This window comes from Nilaparvata lugens, chromosome 13 (assembly GCF_014356525.2).
Source record: "Nilaparvata lugens isolate BPH chromosome 13, ASM1435652v1, whole genome shotgun sequence".
Lineage (NCBI taxonomy): Eukaryota > Metazoa > Arthropoda > Insecta > Hemiptera > Delphacidae > Nilaparvata > Nilaparvata lugens.
The window spans coordinates 30,796,414-30,812,629 of NC_052516.1; the positions used below are offsets into that span (position 1 = coordinate 30,796,414).

At 31.0% G+C, this 16,216-nt stretch overlaps 1 protein-coding gene across 1 annotated transcript in view; it reads left to right on the forward strand.

The window, feature by feature from the left end:
- The window catches only part of LOC111049538, a 54,178-nt gene that overhangs the window by 19,391 nt on the left and 18,571 nt on the right, over positions 1-16,216 (forward strand). Inside the window, exon 6 of the mRNA XM_022335631.2 lies at positions 6,072-6,198. Within this exon, the coding sequence (XP_022191323.2) occupies positions 6,072-6,198 (127 nt within the window). The remainder of the gene's footprint in view (positions 1-6,071; positions 6,199-16,216) is intronic.

Genomic DNA, 16,216 nt, shown 5'->3' on the forward strand with positions numbered 1-16,216 from the left:
GAGACGTTCTCGAGATCCGGTCAGATACAGAAATATAAACATAAAACAGAAATTGCTCGTTTAATAGTAAATATCGGGGCACCGAGCTTTGCTCGTTATCTATTTATTGATAAATAGAACCCAATTCTTTAAAATGATTGGAGAAGGATTAACAGGCACAGCCCAAAACTGTTTCTTCCTCGAATTTTGATTTATACACTATAAATATTCCAAAAAGTAGGTGATGTTCCATACACTTGAATTCAGGTGAAATTTTCAGTCCAAATATTTGAAAACATGAAAGTTCTAATTTAGATTGTTTACATAAATCAAATTGAGTAACAAAATAACACTCACTGATAACTAACAATAACTAATCACTTAGAACTGTAAAATAATTTGAATATTAGGATATATTCCATCTCATGTCAACAAATCAGATTACTGTATTTTGATCGAGTCAATTAAAATTTCCAGATTTCTCGCGAGATACGGTAAGCTAATTGATTACACAGCTTATCTCCCACACAGGCACACGCATCTTCTGTTATCGACAGACGACAAAATCATCATCTGTTTTTCCAAGGATGAATTATCCTTTTCATGTCCTTCAGCAAGTTTTCCCAGGGATGAGACCTAGTGCAATCAAATTTTGATATCATAAACCTACTACATTCCGAATTTCGTGAAAATCGTTAGAGCCGTTTTCGAGATCCGTTGAACATAAATAATCATATAACCAGATAGCCAGATAACCAGATATGAAAATAGAAAAATAGAGAATTATAAACAGATATACAGAAATTGCTCGCTTAATATAATAGGATATCAGGGACCGATCTTCGCTCTTGAGTACAAATGCATAAAAATTTATTACGAAAGGAGAATTTATAATAATATTTATAGTTCATACAGAAATGTTCTATCTAATCACAGTGAATTGAGATTAATTCTCAGATAAATGCAAAAATTCTCCTCACAAAGGCCCGGTTGCACAAAAGCCAGTTAAATTTTAATCCTGATAAATTTCAAGTGAACCAAATCAGAGAAGACCATTTCGAAAATATGGATCTACTGGAATTGATCAGGATTAAGAATAACCCGGCTTTTTTGCAACCGGCACTGAGTACCTGATTGAATGATCACAAAAGTTCAACAGGTCAGTCATAATTTTGACACAGTCCCACACACATGAACTCGCTCACTCACTTCCATTATCAACAGACGAAATAATTATTATCAGCTGTTTTTTCAAGGATGACTAATAATTATCCTTTTAATGTCCTTCAGCGAGTGTTCCCGGGGATGAAACTAAGTGCAATAGAATTTTCAAATTATAAACCTACTATGTTCTGAATTTCGTGAGAATCGTTAGAGCCGTTTCCGAGATTCGGTGAAATACAAACATATAAACAGAAATTGCTCGTTTAATAGTATAGGATAGGATAGAAGAACGCTAGCGACCTGAAATCTTCATCTCGACCGGACAGTTTTTATCGTATCCTTACATTCTGTAATAGAGATATCTCGGCTGATTTCTAGTTCTGTTGATTATGAGTGAGTGAGTGAATGAATCAGTGCTATTCCGCTTATATGATCTATAGATTAACAAAATATGTTTTTTTCCCAAATCATGAAAATTTATCATTATAAAATATTTTTCTTTGACGAATAAAGTGTGATTGATCTTTTTGAACAAGAATGCACAGTTGTTTCAACAAATTTGTTGTAAATTTGTTCTTTAGAATGTTTTTCTATAGTGAGGTCCACGTTATAATGGTAGTATTTGATCAATTCAATTCAATTTGATTCAATTTAATTACTTGTCACAGGCTAAACAATGGTAAGCATAGACAATAGTCACGTACATTAAAATTTTAACATTTATTAACAAAGTACCTAAGACTAGATAAATTTAAAAAATGGTGAAAATATAATATTCAGAATCTTATAGATAATATGTCAGTTACAAACAATCAGTTAGAAACAATATAATCTGGAAACATGAGCATTGCACTCGAAAGTAACGCGATAGATTCTTTTAATACATTTTTTCAGTCATATTTTGTTTTTATCTAATGAGTTTATTACGGATTGCCAACTGTAGGGACACTGGGCTATCAACCAGATTTTCAGTCTTGGCCTAAGAACTGTCAGTGTTTGAGCCTCTTTCAAGTGGTTTGGCAACAAATTAGTAATACTTTCTTACTCATATGCTATTAGCTAGATTTGTAAAAGGTCGTTCTGTGTCGCTCAATTCTCAACGCACCTCTGGATCTTGTGTTATGATTATGGATATTTGACCCTGTTGTCCAATTTGTCTTGTATTTGAAGGAAAAGGTAGATCATTATATACCATTATAACATTATATAAGAGACATAATATATATAAAGAACAGGGACAGTCATTATTGCCGTTGATCGTAAGAGGGAATGGCATGAGGATCTCGGTGACTTTCTAGATATAATTTGAAAAATTATTCTTTTTTTTGTCCTAAAAGCCAGCAGAGATTTTCCTGAGCCCCCCCAAAGAAGTTGGCCTAACCATGGTAGGCAGTGACAAATGCCTCTCGGTCGAGCATCCATGAAAGCCATGACACCAGAAAAGCTGCAGAATTTAGTTTTTTAGGAGTGGATCAATGTGAACAGTCCATGACAAGCCCTGGTCAATTGCCAATCGCAAGAAACCGGCAGAAGAGGAGGACTGCACATCCTCACCATCTATACTGAATTGGACAAGCTTGGAGGTGATCTGTGAATCTGAAATTCAATAAGAGATGTTTTGGTAATATTCAGCTCCAACTTATTTGCCCTGCACCAATTGGTCACCTCACAAAGAACAGCATTTCCAGTGAACTGAAGTTCCTCTATATTTTAGCCATTACCAGGAAATTTGCATTGACAGCAAAAAGAACAGACTTGGTTGAATGAACATTAGCGGGGAGGTCGTTAATATAGATAAGAAACAGCAATGGACACAGTATTTAACCCTGTGGAACTCCTCTTCCTATGAGACAAAACTTGGATCTAGATTTAGCATTCATACTGTACCCTCCACACCCTCAATCTCCACAACTTGGCTCCTCGCACTCAGATAGGATCTCATTAGAGATAGTCAGTTACCATGGATCCCAGAGTAATAACGCTTTCTGATTAGAATCTCCATACTGTCAAATGCTTTTTTGAGATCAACAAAGAAACTCAGATCAAGATTGTTGTTGCCATCCTTGGCTGAACTTCTCAGCCGTATATACGCTTATCTCCAGTAACTCTCTCTAAAACTGATATCTGAATTTTTCCCCTTTTGAGTCATACAGGAAGAACATTATACAGAGTGGTGCAGAGGGAACGCATGTTTTTCGAACTGCTAGTACACAATGACGGAAGGGGGTATTGACCTGGAACAAATGTTAGCAGACGGCCCATACTATGACATTCTAGTAGCTATGACTTACTAAATCTAATCTAAATCGCTATGACTAAATTACAAAAGTCACAGTGCAACGTCTTTTCCGTCAATATTCTGACTTGATCCACATTCACCGGAGTACGAACTGAATGGGGAAGACCAGGTGGTTGATTCCTTCTTTATCACAGAACTAGTACTTCTTAACGCTGCAGCCCATCAGAGTACAGAATTTCGATCAGGCACTGCGTCCTACTCTAAAATATTGACGAAAAAGACGTTCCACTGTCACTACAGATTTATTGTTTCTAAGAAACAGTGAACGCACGATGTTGTACATGCCAATAGCAATTAAGCCGCATTTACACCGGAGTTGGCAACCAATGATTGCCGACATTTATCGGCAATTTTGAGTTGCACGCATTAAAACAACTGCAACTTGCATTGCCAACTGTAGTTGGAGACCGATTTTGTGAGTTGGCAACCGAAATTTGGTTTTCGACCGGAGTCGGTAAAGATCAAAGGCGGTTGCCAACCCCAGTCGGCAATGCAAGTTGCAGCGCTAACTTGAGCTGCAACTTGAGTCTGCAACTACCCCGCTACCCCTCCCGCCTGTTGGCTCCACGTGGTCACGCTGCGTTAGTTCCTCAGTTCAAGCAGGCTAGTCGTCGTGAGTTGTTGTGTTTTGTGTATGGTTGTTGTTTGTGCTAGTGCAATGGAAAATCTGTGAAGTGGAGTGGACAAATGATCAGGTCATTACTTTGATAGAGTTGTTTAGAGAGAAGCCTGTCTTGTGGAACCACACCCTTACGGATTTTAAAAACAAAAATTTAAAAAATTATGCTTGGAATGAAATTTCCCAGGAAATAAAAGTAAACAAACTTGAAGTCCAGTCTAAAATGAGGAATTTGATTACAAAATTCCAACAAATTAATAAGAAGGGAAAAAGTGGTTCTGGAGCCTCAGGGTGATGAAGATGCCAATACATTAACTAAGCTATAATGTAAGCTAAGCTATACATTACTCAAGCTAAGCTATACATTACTTAAGCTATAAAGTTTCTTTGTTTGATTTGGAGTTTCTCTGTTGTATACATTTATTTCTAATTTTATGAATTGTGTTACTTTGAAACATTAACTTAACTTTGTGTTCATATTTTATTTACAAGTCACTACCAGGTGGCAACTTTTTTTGTCTAGATTTATTAACTCAGTGCACAACATAAACAAATAAAATGTATCTAAAAATGACAATATTTAGTAATTTTCTCTCTTTGCTCACCTGTATGTTATCCTTCAGGAAACCTATAAGAGCCTCACAAACCTCTGGCACTAAAATAGATATCACACTTTTGGAAACTCCAAACAAATAACTGAGACTAGTATAAGAGTCACCACTCGCCAAAAAGCGCAATGTAATAGCCAATCTTTCTCGCACTGGAATCTTTTTCCAGTATCCTGTTTACTAATAAAATTATGTGTCCAATACCAACAATTCAACTTTCAAAATCGTCACTTGACATTCTTAAAAAGTTTTTACACTGCCATCGCATCTCAATTCTCCCGTCAAAGGATCTGTATCATCTCGATTCAAATCATTTAAGAGATTGCTGCCGCTATACTTTGCTCTTGCCTGCAATGAAGGTCGAACCCAGTATCTTCTCGGTTTTTTACATTTTGATAAAATAACACACGCTGCCGCAGCAAGAACAACCTCTTCAGCACTCGACATTCTACATACTGTCTGATTTTCTACATACTGTAAAGTTTAGTTGCAAGTTGCAGGTTGCAGACCTAAAAACAAACTATGTGCCCAGGTTGCAAGTACTTCCATCGGCAACTAGCATCTGTAATCGAGGTTGGCAATTTTTTGTTTCCAACTCCGGTGTAAACGCGGCTTATTAGCGACTGAAATGGAGTTGTATGGGCCGTCTGCCAACATTTGTTCCAGGTTGATACCCTCTCACTTATATACTCCTGTACATATACAAAAACAAGCTTATTACCGAGCCTCTAGCAACTCGCTCGAACAAGAGTGGTAAGATGGGTGCCGACACTCAGATTCTAACAGTACCTGGTTTCATAATTGGGAATTGAAACACCGGTATCATATTCATTTCCATGCTTCTTTATGAAACAAATGGCTTCAAGAATATAAGGTCTGGGAAATGGGGAAAAATTATATTCTTTAAATGTAGGCGTCCACCAGTTGTTTGATTCTCCAGCAATATTCCACATGACTTTCTCATAATAGTCTATTGTTATCGTTCAATGGATTTAAAGATTGAAGAACATATTGTTAATGTTCAAGGTTTATGTATGTTGAGATTTTGTAGTTGATTGATGAGAGGATTCGAATGTTATTGTCACACATACACAGCCAAAAACGGCCGTAGACTCGAACTCTTCTTCTTACAGTTCAATCGTTTGATTGGTTGGCAGCCTTCCATCTAAATTTGTCCATTGCTACATCCTTCCATTGTACATAGTAGCTCATAGTAGCCATATATAATTATCCTTCATTTGTCTTGAATACTGTGAATATGGCCGGGGTCTCGAACTATAGGTCAAAATAAGGAACTTGCTACTCTCGTTCAAAACACTATTGCCACGTAATTTGACTATGATCCATATTTCAGTTATTGTCATATGATTTCGAATGAATTTAACTGTAAATTGGTTTGCAGAGTTTCATAAAAATCTACTAACAGCAATAGAAAGAGTGAGCTTCAAAACTGAGGAATCTGAAAAAATTGGAATGACAGAGGATGAATTTGTTTCATTCATGAACGACATTGAAAAGCCAGAGCCTGAGTGAGTTCCAAACATTCAATATTGAGATTAAATATTCTAATATTGAGGTACAAAATAAAAATTTTGTATTTTCTCAGGATGTTCATTGAGGCCTGTGTCGTAGAGTCTGTGAGATTTCAATAGAAAGTAAGAAGAAACAGATATCAAAACTTGTTCATAGGATGATTATGAAAATCTATCCCCGGGCTAGGGCACTACCACCATAGATAAAGCTGTAGTGCATTCGTGTGACATCAGCACAGAGCACCTACAACAATAAACACACTAGCAGATATAAATCAACTGGAATCAACGGATTTTCATTGGTGCAGGAGCCCCACCTGTACTGACATCACACGAATGCACTACAGCTTTGTTTACGAAGGTAGTGGGTCAGGGCCGGAGGGGGCTTGGAGGAGTACACAATGATTTCACTTTTTTGTTTACATTTTATGAAACTTTCTTCTTTTCACTAATATTTTATTTCAAAAAACCTATTTTGAATTGCTTTATCTTTATTTTCCATATTCATTCAATTATTCATTCATTAATTGATAAATTAATCAATAATTCAATTAATCAATTAATAAAAATAATCAAATAATCAATTAATCAATTAATCAATTAATCAATTAATCAATTAATCAATTAATCAATTGATCAATTAATCAATTTATCAATTGATCAATTAATCAATTATCAATTAATCAATTATCATTAATCAATTAATCAATTAATCAATTAATCAATTAATCAATTAATCAATTAATCAATGAATCAATTAATCAATTAATCAATTAATCAATTAATCAATTAATCAATTAATCAATTAATCAATTAATAAATTAATCAATTAATCAATGATCAATTAATCAATGAATCAATCAATCAATTAATCAATAATCAATTAATCAATGATTCAATTAATCAATTCACCAATAATTCAATTGATGAATTAATGAATTTATCAACTTATCAATTTATCAATTCATCAATTCATCAATCTATCAATTAATCAATTATCAATTCATCTATTTAACAATAATCAATTTTTAATTTATTGATTTATTAATTAATCAATTAATCAATTAATCAATTTATCAATTTATCGATTTATCAATTAATCAATCATTCAATTTATCAATTCATCAATTTATCAATTAATCCATTCATCAATTTATCAATTTATCAATTAATCAATTCATCAATCAATCAATTTATCAATTTATCATTATCAATTTATCAATTCATCAATTTATCAATTAATCAATTTATCAATTTATCAATTTATCAATTTACCATGTAACCAGTGCAGAACTCCTCAAGGCTCCTCTTACAATGGGGTAAACTTAATGACTAAGACACAATAACCAGGACACAAGCTGGGATAAAAGATAAATTTATTACCTAATATATATCAATATGAATATCATTTGTCACCAACCCTCACGATTTCAGACAAGTTACAGGCAAGTTTCAACTGAATAAAGCATATATTTTAAACATAAAATCCATTAATGATTGAACTACACTCCATTAAAGATCAAATTAAATTCCATAAAAGAATTGAACTACATTCCATGCAAGATCAAACTAACTTTCATGAAAAATCAAACTTAATTCCATTAAACAAAATCAAACTAAATTCTATAGAAAATCAAATTGAGTTCCATTATTCTCAATTCACTTAATATGTGTCTCTCTGAGCACTTCATGAAAGCAAAAGTTCCCAAAGATTGAAGCAAAACATCAACAACCAACATGATCAAGTTTCCTGTCCTAGGACTCCTCTTTCTCCTCTACTCAAGAATATCGAACACATAATGTAAAGAAATTTCAATAATCTGCTCATTAAGTAAGCAAAACTGGGAGTAAGATAATCTCATAATAACCATAAAAGGGACAAACCTAAACAATCCAATAGTTATCAATAGCAAAACATTGCGTTACAGTGCAATCAATAGTTACAATAAAATCTCGATTAACAAACAATTCACCTTCTACGTAATCCAAAACACATTCAATAAAACAAGCTCATTATAGAAAGAAAAAGTGGGAGTAAATAAAAATCATAATTGCAATAAAAGGGACAAACCTAAACAATCTACTAGTCATAAATAGCGCAACACTGCATTACTGAGCAATCAATAAGTTACAGAAAAAATCTCGATTAATAAACAATTCACATTCTACATAATACAAAACACATCTAATAAATCAAAACATATTTCTTCCTTAAGTTATACATGAAACATACTAAAAAAATCTTGCCATCTCTCTCGCTCTCTCTTTCTCTGTATACACTGGAATTTGAACATAATAACTTTTGAAATAAATTTTGATAATCCTGGGTGATAGCGGGTGGAAAGCTTGTCTTAGAGTTTGAATAATAATTTTTGTAATGAACTGAGCAATGGATCTAATGAATTTCCATAGTTTATTAAACACTCACCCAAATGCACAATTAGAGTAAACAAAACCATAGCACCGTACACCAGCACTGCTCAACTACGCATGATTACAACTCTCAATCCAGCAGGTAAAATCAATTTCAAAATGCTAATAATCATGTACAGTAACGCTGTAGCCTGTAATAAGACAATAGGTGTCATCCAACACCAAATTACAGCGACTGCAATGGATGGATGGTGAGAGAGAGAGAGAGAGAGAGTGAGCGCATGGAGCGAGTCACGCCACTCTGTGTTGTCAATTTATCAAGCAATATTCATCAATTGTTCTCACACTATTACAATCAATTTATCAATTTATCAATTCATTAGTTTACTAGCCATCAAGCTCGCTTCGCTCATCACATAACCGTCTAGCCAGGGGGCTCCGCCCTCTGGACCCCTGACTGGATCGTCCAAAAATGAGATCAGCAGGCTCGCTTCGCTTGCCTGCATGTACAGCCCGTCAGGAATAGCATGAGCTCTAAGTTCAAGATGCGCCGTAGCCCGAGAGAGAATTTTAGTGGTGGGGGAAGCATTTGACTCAGTCTCAACTTGACCTCCGTACGGTGCACATCGCTCCGGTTTGCATAGGCCTAATAGCATAAGCAGTAGGAAAGGCGACAGTGAGCCTTTCTGTCTCAACAAGCTCCTGCCACCTCCCCTCTCTTAGTTTCGAGTGGCCTTCCCACTCTCACTCCATTATCTCTCCTCTCGCGCATCTCACAGCTCATGCTATTCCTGCCTACTAGTAGACCTCAGCGGAACCTCTGTACCAAATTTGAACGTATTATGTCAATTTGATCTCGAAAAACACTTGTCACCATATCGGCGTATCTTTGGCAAACAAAATTCTTTCATTTATTCATTTTTCATTTATTCATTTTTCATTTATTCATTTTTCATTTATTCATTTTTCATTTATTCATTTTTCATTTATTCATTTTTCATTTATTCATTTATCATTTATTCATTTATTCATTTTTCATTTATTCATTTATTCATTTATTCATTCATTCATTTATTCATTCATTTATTCATTTATCATTTATTCATTTATCCATTTATTCATTTATCCATTTATTCATTTATCCATTTATTCATTTATCATTTATTCATTATTCATTATTCATTTATTCATTTATCCATTTATTCATTTATCATTTATTCATTTATTCATTTATTCATTTATCATTTATTCATTTATCATTTATTCATTTATCATTTATTCATTATTCATTATTCATTTATTCATTCATTCATTCATTCATTTATTCATTTATTCATTTATTCATTTATCATTTATTCATTTATCATTTATTCATTTATCATTTATTCATTTATTCATTCATTCATTCATTCATTTATTCATTCATTCATTTATTCATTCATTTATTCATTCATTTATTCATTCATTCATTCATTCATTCATTCATTCATTTATTCATTTATCATTTATTCATTATTCATTTATTCATTCATTCATTCATTCATTCATTCATTCATTCATTCATTTATTCATTTATCCATTTATTCATTTATCATTTATTCATTATTCATTTATTCATTCATTTATTCATTAATTCATCTATTCATCTATTCATTTATTCATTCATTTATTCATTCATTCATTTATTCATTTATCATTTATTCATTTATTCATTTATTCATTTATCCATTTATTCATTTATTCATTTATTCATTTATTCATTCATTTATTCATTCATTCATTCATTCATTTATTCATTCATTCATTTATTCATTCATTTATTCATTTTTCATTTATTCATTTATTCATTTATTCATTATTCATTATTCATTATTCATTTATTCATTCATTCATTCATTCATTCATTCATTCATTCATTCATTCATTCATTTATTCATTCATTCATTCATTCATTCATTCATTCATTCATTCATTCATTTATTCATTCATTCATTCATTCATTCATTCATTCATTCATTCATTTATTCATTCATTTATTCATTATTCATTTATTCATTTATTCATTTATTCTTTATTCATTTATTCATTTTTCATTTATTCATTTATTCATTTATTCATTTATTCTTTATTCATTTATTCATTTATCATTTATTCATTTATCCATTTATTCATTTATCATTTATTCATTATTCATTTATTCATTCATTCATTCATTTATTCATTTTTCATTTATTCATTTATTCATTTATTCATTTATCCATTTATTCATTTATTCATTTATTCATTTATTCATTTATTCATTATTCATTATTCATTTATTCATTTATTCATTTATTCTTTATTCATTTATTCATTCATTTATTCATTCATTCATTCATTCATTTATTCATTAATTCATCTATTCATCTATTCATTTATTCATTTATTCATTTATTCATTTATTCATTCATTCATTTATTCATTATTCATTATTCATTTATTCATTTATTCATTTATTCTTTATTCATTTATTCATTATTCATTATTCATTATTCATTTATTCATTCATTTATTCATTCATTTATTCATTTTTCATTTATTCATTTATTCATTTATTCATTTATCATTTATTCATTTATCCATTTATTCATTTATCCATTTATTCATTTATTCATTTATTCATTTATTCATTTATTCATTTATTCATTTATTCATTCATTCATTTATTCATTTATCCATTTATTCATTTATTCATTTATTCATTTATCATTTATTCATTTATCCATTTATTCATTTATTCATTCATTCATTCATTTATTCATTTATTTATTCATTTATTCTTTATTCATTTATTCATTTATTCATTCATTTATTCATTCATTCATTCATTCATTCATTTATTCATTTATCCATTTATTCATTTATCATTTATTCATTTATTCATTCATTTATTCATTCATTCATTCATTCATTCATTCATTTATTCATTCATTTATTCATTTATTATTTATTCATTTATTCATTTATTCATTTATTCATTCATTCATTTATTCATTTATCCATTTATTCATTTATCCATTTATTCATTTATCCATTTATTCATTTATCATTTATTCATTTATCCATTTATTCATTTATTCATTCATTCATTTATTCATTTATCCATTTATTCATTTATCATTTATTCATTTATCCATTTATTCATTTATTCATTTTTCATTTATTCATTTATTCATTTATTCATTTATTCATTTATTCATTCATTCATTCATTTATTCATTTATCCATTTATTCATTTATTCATTCATTTATTCATTTATTCATTTTTCATTTATTCATTTATTCATTTATCCATTTATTCATTTATTCATTTATCCATTTATTCATTTATTCATTTATTCATTTATTCATTTATTCATTTATTCATTTATCATTTATTCATTTATTCATTTTTCATTTACATGCTAAAAGACGAACTTTCAACCCTTAAAAACCACCCTTAGAGTTGAAATATCGCCAAAAGATTTCTTAGTGCACCTCTAAAGGGCCAACTGGACACACCTACCAAATTTGAAATGTTATGTCATATTTGTATCATATGTTAGGACGATCCAGTCGGTGGTCCAGACTAAACGTCTGGCTAAACAGATATGGCAAGCAAAGCGAGCCTGACGGCCAGTAATATAATATTTCCAGGAATAGCTCTGATTGAAATAGCAGTACCCAATCAATTTTTCCGCGATAAATCAGTACTTCCTAGATAGGTATTTAGGAGGTACTGGATAAATTGGTATTTAGGAGGTCCTGGATAAATACATTCCAATCTCCAACTTGGTGCCAACCTAACAAAGTCAACTCAACTTAATGCCAACCTGACAAAATTCTTGACATTTCAATTATAATTTTGAGATATTGGAATAAGAAGAATATACATGCTAAAAGACGAACCTTAAACCCTTAAAAACCACCCTTAGAGTTGAAATATCGCCAAAAGATTTCTTAGTGCACCTCTAAAGGGCCAACTGAACATACCTACCAAATTTGAACGTATTATGTCAATTTGATCTCGAAAAACACTTGTCACTATATCGGCGTATCTTTGGCAAACAAAATTCTTCCACCTCAGCTAAACCTGTGTACTGAATTTTTCAAAATATATTTCCATCAATTATTGGAAAAGGTGAGTTAAGGCAGAAAAGCTGAGAAAACGCAAATTTTGGGCATACTTTGGCATTATTTCAAATTCCTTCTAACACAACATTATTGCACCACAGCTGAGCTTCTGTAGTTAAGTTGAACATTTTCTCTCGATAAAGCTGAAAATGCAGATTTTGGGCGAATCTTTGGACATTTTTTCAAATCCGTTCTTATTGCGCCTCTAAAGGGCCAACTGGACACACCTACCAAATTTGAAATGTTATGTCATATTTGTATCATATGTTAGGACGATCCAGTCGGTGGTCCAGACTAAACGTCTGGCTAAACAGATATGGCAAGCAAAGCGAGCCTGACGGCCAGTAATATAATATTTCCAGGAATAGCTCTGATTGAAATAGCAGTACCCAATCAATTTTTCCGCGATAAATCAGTACTTCCTAGATAGGTATTTAGGAGGTACTGGATAAATTGGTATTTAGGAGGTCCTGGATAAATACATTCCAATCTCCAACTTGGTGCCAACCTAACAAAGTCAACTCAACTTAATGCCAACCTGACAAAATTCTTGACATTTCAATTATAATTTTGAGATATTGGAATAAGAAGAATATACATGCTAAAAGACGAACCTTAAACCCTTAAAAACCACCCTTAGAGTTGAAATATCGCCAAAAGATTTCTTAGTGCACCTCTAAAGGGCCAACTGAACATACCTACCAAATTTGAACGTTTTTGGTCTGGTAGATTTCTAGTTCTGCGAGTGAGTGAGAGAGTCAGTCAGTCAGTGAGTGAGTGCCATTTCGCATTTATATAAATATAGATTATTTTTTTAATTTATTAATTTATTGATTCATCAATTTATTAATTTATTAATCTATCAATTTATTAATTTATTGATTTATTAATTTATTGATTTATTAATTTAATAATTTAACAATTAATTCATTTATCCATTTATTCATTTATTCATTTATTTATTCATTTATTCATTTATTCATTTATTCATTCATTTATTCATTAATTCATTTATTCATTCATTTATTCATTTATTCATTTATTCATTTATTCATTTATTCATTTATTCATTTATTCATTTATTCATTATTCATTTATTCATTTATTCATTTATTCATTTATTCATTTATTCGTTTATTCATTTATTCATTTATTCATTTATTCGTTTATTCATTTATTCATTTATTCATTTATTCATTTATTCATTTATTCATTTATTCATTTATTCATTTATTCATTTATTCATTTATCCATTTATTCATTTATTCATTATTCATTTATTCATTTATTCATTTATTCATTTATTCATTTATTCATTTATTCATTTATTCATTTATTCATTTTTCATTTATTCATTTATTCGTTTATTCATTTATTCATTTATTTATTCATTTATTCATTTATTCATTAATTCATTTATTCATTTAGTCATTGTCATGTGGTATTTCAGCACCACAGAATATTTGGAGTAAACTAGTGAATTTTAATAGAATTATAAAATGGAGAAGAAAGTTAAACCTAGTCAAAGGATCAATCAACCTAAATCGAATATTGTTAGCAATAAAGAGTAATCGTATTATCACATTATCGAGTAATTCAAGAAAACATGTATAACTGGGATTCAACAACTGAGAACCATTAGCAGAATTAAAATTATAAAGCGGCTTATTTATCATTGGCGGATTATAAAAAAGAAAGTTTGCATGTACATTGAGGTTAGAATTATTTGTTTACACTTTTAAATGAATCAATCAATCTAGAATAAATTGATAGTTATTTGAATCAATACCTAGCGAATCAGCTGATTGTTCGATCAACCAGTATAGGTTGAATTATAAAAATTTACTCACAAAAGATGTATTATATATACTAAGGAAGGTTGATGTATAGAAATACGGACAACTATTATTTCTGTATAAATATTTATTATAATCTAAAAAGCACGAAAATCAAGAGTATACAAAACTCACATAAAAATCTAAATGTATATTATCTATCAACATCTTATATCGCGATTTATTTATGAATATAGTTTAAGATAATCACTCCATATATTTATATAAAAACTTTTTATTTAATTTTTTCTATTATAGAGTTGAAGAAGCCCTGATTCTGAAGCAACCAATTGTATTGAGTTTACTAAATTAAAAGCCAATCAGAAAGAGGCTTACAAATTGTTCAAGGAAGAGATAAAGTTTTTCTGAAAACCACTTTCTTCTGGCTTGTGATCTTGACCTGAGAGGATGCACATAGAGTTTAGGGTTCTTTCTTCCTTCAACATTTTAAAATTATCAAGCCAACCCCTTTTTTAAATGTGAAATATTTGTAATTAATGTTAAATTATCTGTGAACTCAGTGTTGTTGAAGAGTTCGTAATTTGTAATCAATTCCCACGAATATATCTTTAATTCGGAAAGAAATCTATAAGAAACCAGGACCATGCGTTAGCCCAGCAGAGACAAGAGGGACCTGCCTAATTAATTATTGGAAATAATTAATTCAATCACGAGACCGTCAAGAACATCATTAATGTGAGTGATAAATCAAACAAGCTCGTTTAAGGCCTTTCTATGCATAATTAGGGAATTAATCGAAAGCGCCCATATGTGTCTCATCATCAAAAATGTTTGATGACTAATTTCTCAAGTGTTTTCCCTCATCCATAGTTATTGGAATATGGTTATAAATTGATTTCATGTTCATGACAGCAGTTCATCGGCCTCCAGCAAGATAATTGATTTTGGTATTAAAAAATTTATGAGTTTTTATGCAATCGGAAGCGTTTTTTAGCCTTTGGAAAATAAGTTTCTGTCAATTTAAACCAGAATAAACCTAATAACTTATCGTGTGATCAGCGTGAATGATAAAACTGACACTACAGACCATATCGCCCTCATTACAGACTGACTATATATCTCCCTCCATTTCCTTGCGCCGCATATTCCTCTCATTCAAAAATGATTCTGTATGGACTATAGAATACAGGTACAGGTCCCATTCTAGGTACAATCATTATGCCTATGTGATGTGGGGTCCTGGGCAGCGCTCACAATTGAAGAGAATCAAAATATCTCATCCACGAAATTCACAAGCTGACGTATAGCCAAACTGTAAAATATGAACACGACCTAGAAGATTATTTATCTATTGATTGAAGCAAACAATACAATAGTCTGGAAAGAAAAAACAGGCTATTGCCTAAAACTTCTTCAATTTCCTAATTTTGGAGAAACCTTCAGGGTTTGAGAGATGGAAGGGTAGGTAAGGACGTTGGGTTTTAGCTTTTAAACAAAAAAAAGATTGTATTATACAAATGTTTTGATAATTATTGTAAAGCAGAAACAGAAAGCTTGCATGTCAGAACATGTATATATTATATAGTTTGACTATACGTCATCATATGCGATATTTTGCTACCACAATCAAATTTTAATGTGAGGGCCATGCAACGAATGCACACAGTTTGACATTCATGAGGTAAACATTATTC